Genomic DNA, 6,969 nt, shown 5'->3' with positions numbered 1-6,969 from the left:
ATATATCTAATAAATAAAATGAAATCATATCAATTTATAAAATTATTTTTATATAATTCATATTTATGGACGTAGCAATAATCTTTTCCTTAATAATTTTCTCCGTATTGCGTCGATTTGGCAGCTAGCGGGTCTTTTCTACTGGAGGGCGAGGGTGTAATAATTTCGTGACTTTCGTCGGAGATGTTGGAATATAAATTTAATAATTAATTATGATATGAGGGCAGAATTTTTACCGACCTGTGATATCCAAAGCTATATATTCATATATTATAAAAAATTATTAAATAAATAATTTATATAAGATTATTGCGACTTCTCAATAATATATTTAACGTATTAGTAACCAGATTTATAAATAAACTATTATTTATTCTCTTAATTTAGATAATTTAATTAAATATTTAATGGCTCCGCTTGCTAAAGTAGAGTACGACCCGCACATGAAGAATTAAAATGCCATAATTTCAATTCGCTGGCTTTAAATAATTAAAGCAATTAATGCTACTACTATCATTCTTGACAGCTTCTATCTTGTTTATACGATTGGAGCGAGAGACGATATTCGAACCAGATGGATCAAATTCTGGAGAATCGGGTGTTTATTTCTTCTATCTGCGACATGATATATTCATGCCTGAAATTTCAAATGAGAAAAGAAAAGAGTAGCTAGAGACATAGCATCGTTTGAGTGACTGTAAGTGAGATTGATCACATGAGTGGAGATGTGTGAAGAAGCATGCAAGCACCATGATCATGTAAATATATCCTGCATGAGGACGCAATGTGTTTAAACAAGTTACAGAATCATTCAAAACAAAAGTACTCCCACATAAATATTACAAACAGGAGTAGTGGAGAATTAAAGAGTACTTAAAACTTCGAAGCCGTATTAAGTCCCGACTTATTAAGATAAACATACAAAAACCGATCATTGGATGCAACTCGATCGAGCAATTAAACCTTGCGAAATCTATTTACATCATGTCTAGCAAATATATGATTTGGCATGAATATTGGCCACATGCAAAAATCTCATAATTTAGAGAGTATAAGTTGTGCTAGCATTGTGTGGTTTGGTGCTTTTTGTAGGAGTGAAAATAGAGAGATCGATAAGTCACTAGTGGTGGTGGTTGGGATCATTCTCTATTTCATGAGCCAATTCTCTTGTCAGCTTGTCAGCACGATCATCGTGTCCACCAGCAAATGTATAGACCCGAAATGCAAATTGGAAAGCTCTCCAAAGCATTTTGGTATATCCCTTCATTCGTGTGTCACTTTTTGCTCCAGGTTCTTTCTTCTCTATTGCCTTTGCTTCCCTCCTCTCCTATAAGATTGTAAAAACGTCCACACAAGATATATAGTCAAGCCCTAATATTTGTATATGATGTATATGTTGTTTCAAGTTAGCATTCATGTCAAGATTATGAAACTTGCACGACGTACTCATGCCTTCACCATATTCTAAAAGAATTAGTCAAAATTAATCACAATTCAAGCTTCCTTAAATATTTATCTATAAATATTTCAAGTACTTCAACCTAGTAAATATCTCATATATATATCATGACTTGGTCACCCATTTGGGTATAATCTCAATTACGCTCGTACTTTCGCAACATAATTTTGATTGAACTACCTTTAGAGCCAACTCCATGCAGGCTGAGGAAACATCCACCACTGCTTCTTTGATTCTTACGAGGATACTGAAGTCAAAATCTATATTATGACTCTTAAATTTCTTGGACTCTTCATCTTTGGCTCGTTCCAGTGCATCCACTTCTCCTTTGATCTGTATGTCAGTATTTTTTGTTAGTTATGAATATGCATATATGGATGAAGAAGAAAGCCTTACAGATCCCAAATTACCTTAGTGAAGTAACGTTCAACTTTGTCGAGCAGGTGGCTCAAGGGTGCCACTATCTTCCAATTATGTAGTTCAGTGATTGTGGCCTCTAACTTTGAGTATAATGCTGCTGCTGTCCTTAGTGCTTCCAACTTCTTTACCGGGAAGCCTTCGAACCTTGCTAGCACCTGCAGCTTATAGTATTGCATGTCAAGAAAATAAGTAGCAGAATAGGCAGTGATGACTGTGGAGTATAAATAGTAGTGGATTTTATATTGAAGAAGTTCATATCATAGTGACCTGCGATTCATCAGTTAAATGTTCAAGAATGGATTCCACGTTTTTATGGAACTTGATAAGCTCGGCCATGTCATTGGTTTTGAAAGTATGAATGGCAGATTTCAGCTCCGTGATTGGTTTTGCATACTTTTGAACATCTCCTTCGATTTGTTGGAAGTATGCTGATCTGAGACACAAAAAGGGGAATAAGTTGTGCTATATGGTTTGCCTTTATATACTACGTCCTTGACATATATTATCAACGTACTTAAGAGAGATTTTCTAATGTTAAAGCTACCTTCTTGTCATCTCTGCAAGAGCATCAGCCATTCCTTGTTTTCCACCTGTACTACCAGCAACCGTACCCTTTCTCCCATTAGATGATTTACTTTCAAGGTTAGACCCTTCCACCTTTCCCTTAAGAACCCGATACAGATTACCCATTTGGGATGACCTCTTCAATTTAGTAGCTGCTTTTTTGGGGCGTAAGGATTTTGCTGCGCCAAGTGGAGGAGGTGGAGGGGGAGCCCCATTTGCAAGTGGCATGTGCGGTGCTGATGACCCCGATCCTTTCAGAGGCATCATGGGCGGTGGTGGTGGGGGTACTGCTGCACCTTTGGAAGGCAGCATGGGCGGAGGAGGTGAGGGTACTGCTGCACCTTTGGAAGGCAGCATGGGTGGAGGAGGTGGCTGTGCTGCACCCTTGGAAGGCAGCATGGGTACTGGTGGCCGTGGTGGAGAAGGCGGAGGCAATCTGGTTGGTGCTGCATTTGAAGGAAGCCAGAGTGGTGAATGTTTAATTGGTTGTGGTGGTGCCGGTATCAGGTTTTCCTGTAGCATGGGGTGCGGCGGCGATGGTGATATTGGTATTATTGGTGTTCCTGCTGATACATCCGTGTTTGGCGGCAGCATGAGTGGTGAAGGTGGTGTTGGCGCTAGGATTATTTCTTCAGTTGGGCTTGTCACCGAGGTCATATGGGTTGTCTCTGGAGTTGTAGCTGGACTGTCGTTAATAACATCAATTCTTCTCACTATTTCCCTTTTTCTAGTACCATTTAAGTCAGACCTCGGAACCTCTGGTGTGCCTTTTTTAGTACTGCTATCTCTTGTTTCAACAATGGTAGTTGTCACTTCAAAATTGCTTCTTTTTTCTATTCCTGTCATTGGTTCCTCAACCTTTTTGTTTAAACTCAAAGCATTGGAATCGTGGCCTCCTATACTTGATAATGTATTAAGTGCGAGGCGCTTTACATCAATAGGGTTCAGTTTTCCAACTGCTCGAACTCTGAGAGACCAGAGAGTTGGTGGGTTGTAATGCGTATTCGCTTTCTCTCCAGTTTTCGTATAACTACTATAAAATGAATCTGGAAGCACTGAGGTCGGGGTGGCTGGAGAAGCTGGAGAAGGGCAGCAGAAGGTGTTGCTGTCTGAATAGGACTCCATGAACGTTTTCTGAAATATGTCAGTTCCATGTGGACAATCGTCCTTCTTATGGTCATCTTCATCCATGAAATCGAACTTTTCTCGTGCCATCTTATTCATGAGATCAAGTGTTTCCAGGACAATCTTAACTACAACCACCAAAAAATAAAGGATCTAGCCTTAGTGAGGTAATTTGAAAGAAAGGTGAAAGAAAAGAAAATATCTGATAAAAACTTCGTGTAAGATGCTTTCTTTTGTCTTTTCTAAGGTGAAAAATGTGGCCTGAGGTAAGAGAATATGTATTATACCAAGTTGTTCCGGATTGGTATTCTCCATATATGATGAGAAATCATATTTAAATTTGTCGACCCAATCATGCCGCATCATCCATGAAACTCCAATAGATTTCAAAGCCCCCAAGAAGCAAGTTAGGCTCTGTTTGCACCGAACACAGCCTGATTAGTACTGATCTAAGTTACTCCAATAGATTTCAAGCCAATATATCATGGTATTACGAGATGATAAACCTGTTCCATAGACGTTCCCTTTATTTCTGAAAGCCGATTACTTGATATAATTTCTGGGTAAAGCTTTTGGAGATCTTCCATTGTGCAGATCAACAGCTGCAAGAAGACAATTAGTAGGAAGATCAAAATAAATGCAGCAGAACTCAAGAGAAGAGGCTAGCAGTTGCTACTTGTGGTAAGTTGCAAAAAGAGAAATAGGAATGATACTTCATTAATGGAAGCCGAGCCATCACAAGGAGGCAGATCGAGGATGTCTCGAAAGGACAAGATCTTGTTTCGGAGCTCCATCGCCAAAATTAAGTTGCCGGCATTACCAAATGTGCTGCCTATTGATATGCCTTGCACTTCCTTGTGACTCTTGGAAAGCTTCTTGGGTACGCCATATTGGCCTTTCATCTCCTGTAGCAGTGATTCCTTTTTATATCAAAGATTTGTATCCAATCATGTTATGTAGGGAATCCAAAGGTTTCTACTCTGTCTAGAATTCTTTGCCTTTTATTGCAGGAATTGGATCCAACATATTTTAGCAACACGTACAGACATGATCAATTCCGAAAATAAAAATGCTTTTATATATCTTACATGACAAGACCTTTGAAGATGCTGTTTTGTTTTATTTCTCCTCGCAAAATCAATATTATTGTGCCTAGTATTGTTTAGTTGACTGATTTTAAAAGTTGTTCAATCCGAAAAAAACTTGGATATTGGAAAAGCTCCAAGAAACGCAAGGCATATAATGTAGAATCATCAGAGAATGCAAAAAAAAAAAGTAGAGGGAACATCGATCTACAGAGAATTAATGAGACTTGAACCGATGAATATTAATTCTACATATAATAGATCATGTGTAAAAAGGTCGGGAACAGGCCATGCACGATGATCAACAGATTAAGCAAAAGAGATTATCACAGTTCATAAAGAAGAAAAAGGAAACACATACAGGAAAGAAAAATGAAAAAACTGATCAGAAACCATATATGTTGTACGTACCTCAAATCCATATGCGTATGCCTTGGGACGAGACAGCATTGTTGTTACCAAACCGCAGCAGCTTCCTGTAGCCATGGCTATCAACAACACACCAAGTCTTATGAAGACTTGAACGGCAAGGAAACAATGATATTGATGTTGATGATGACCAATGACCATAAAATTTGTCCTACCTTTCCTGGTCAGACACCAATTAGGCTTTAGTTAATACATGAATTTATAAAAGCTTACTTTGTGCAGAAAGCAGAAGACCGGGAGCAACTAAAATTTCATGTATTAGAGATGAATAGAAAAATCATTACGTGCGGCGCACTTGGGCTAATACAAGTCTTAATGGACAACCATCATTTGGAAATTCTCGGGAAAGAGAGATTCAGAAGGATAAGGAAAAAGGAATGGTGCTTTTAAGGATCCGGAACAACTCGACATCCCGCGTCAAGGAGTTGCTGTCTTGTAGTGAGTTAGTTTGTGTCATTCTTGGTCGAGTACTGTCTGTGCTTGTGGGTGCACCAGAAACGGGTAACCAATCCACTCGATGCGAGGTTCGATGGTTGCTATAGCTAAAGAAAGAGCGAGACAGGTTGTTGTCTTGTGAACCATTGTAATCTGTTACAAACTTCCCCAATTGTGCCACAATTTCCTAAATTTATCTGCAGTAAACACTTTGTATTAGACTAGCTATAGGGTCCATCCTCTTTGTTTTATTAATAATGATTAAATACAAATTAATTAATCATCCTAATTTGCTTTAAACCCAAATTAGTTCCTATATTTCTTAATTCACATTTTTCATTCCTATGGTTTTGTGGAATGATCATCGTAATTAAATGAGATGTAAAGTTCTCAAAACTTCTAATAATTTTCTTCTTAAATATCAGTCAAATATAAAATATTTTTTAAATTATTAAACGATTGATTAATATGTATTACTCGATACGCCACAAGCGTGTCTCGTGTACAAAATTGAAAACTAAAAGATAGTTCGAGAAAGAAAATTTCAAAACAAGATTTTTTAAAAGGAACAAACCAAAAAATAAATAAATAAACCAAGAGAAAATAAAACTTAATTTAAACGTAACAAATTTAATATATTGAAAATGTAAACACTGTTAGAAAAACCTAAATTCTAACAAACAACAAACGCATACGTTTTAAGATTAACAACAAAGAGAACAAAAATCTTTTATTTTTATATGAAATATACAAAAAAAGGTAAGGGGTGACATGGAGTTACTCTTTTCCAAAAGGAAAATGAGACATGCAGGAGATTTGGGATAGGGATTGCGCACGAAAGGTGAAAAATGATTTTCTGAGATTTCCAAATCACTTGATTCATTTTATATTATATATATATATATATATATATATATATATATATAAAAGATTCATCCTTGATCTTTCAGCCTGGATTTTACAGAAGGACCAAGTGATTTGGAAATCTCAGAAAATTATCTGATTTAACTTTGCGCAAACGTCTAAACTTTTTAATTTTTACCCAATATGAATTTATCACTTCATCTCCTTTCTAATCTGTACGCACGCTGAAGTAGGTTGAAGGTAATGCACAAATTCAACAATAAAGATGAGAACTTGAACTTATAAAAATCATTATCAATGCCCTTTATAAGTGCCAGTACTACTTAATTGCCAATGATCGAACGCCGCATGTTCCCATGTTCCACTCACTGAGAATTTTTCTATCAGAAGGATAAAAAGGCTATTTGAAGAATCAAAGCCCATTCCGGTATGATATAAAGTTAAGGAAATGTGTTGCAGTTCTTCAACGGACAGGGAACGACGAACGCCTCTTCCGTTCGTGTTTTGTGCATTTCAGCCTTTATTCCCAGTTCCGTTCGTGTTGGACAATTGTTATCTTCTATTTTTTATTTTTTTATATTTCTTTAA

At 37.0% G+C, this 6,969-nt stretch overlaps 1 protein-coding gene across 1 annotated transcript; it reads right to left on the bottom strand.

Moving 5' to 3' along the window:
* Positions 1–751: 751 nt before the first annotated feature.
* Positions 752–5,244, bottom strand: LOC121266302 (uncharacterized protein At4g04980). The gene is made up of 9 exons (XM_041170085.1): positions 5,065–5,244; positions 4,282–4,473; positions 4,075–4,170; positions 3,856–3,982; positions 2,424–3,696; positions 2,147–2,312; positions 1,870–2,034; positions 1,640–1,792; positions 752–1,327 (listed from the first exon to the last, which is right to left on the bottom strand). Exons 1-9 carry the CDS (start codon positions 5,221–5,223, stop codon positions 1,121–1,123), a joined length of 2,538 nt encoding a protein of 845 aa, XP_041026019.1. The 5' UTR covers positions 5,224–5,244; the 3' UTR covers positions 752–1,120.
* Positions 5,245–6,969: the final 1,725 nt, after the last annotated feature.

This window comes from Juglans microcarpa x Juglans regia, chromosome 5D (genome assembly GCF_004785595.1).
Source record: "Juglans microcarpa x Juglans regia isolate MS1-56 chromosome 5D, Jm3101_v1.0, whole genome shotgun sequence".
NCBI classification, from domain to species: domain Eukaryota; kingdom Viridiplantae; phylum Streptophyta; class Magnoliopsida; order Fagales; family Juglandaceae; genus Juglans; species Juglans microcarpa x Juglans regia.
This window is presented reverse-complemented; position numbering and strand designations above follow the sequence as displayed.

Coding starts and splice junctions, on each gene's coding strand:
- LOC121266302 (XM_041170085.1), bottom strand. CDS start 5,223: ATGGTCATTGGTCATCATCAACATCAATATCATTGTTTCCTTGCCGTT. Junction 4,474..5,064: donor CATACGCATATGGATTTGAG/GTACGTACAACA, acceptor TCACTGCTACAG/GAGATGAAAGGCCAATATGG. Junction 4,171..4,281: donor GCTCGGCTTCCATTAATGAA/GTATCATTCCTA, acceptor GTCTTCTTGCAG/CTGTTGATCTGCACAATGGA.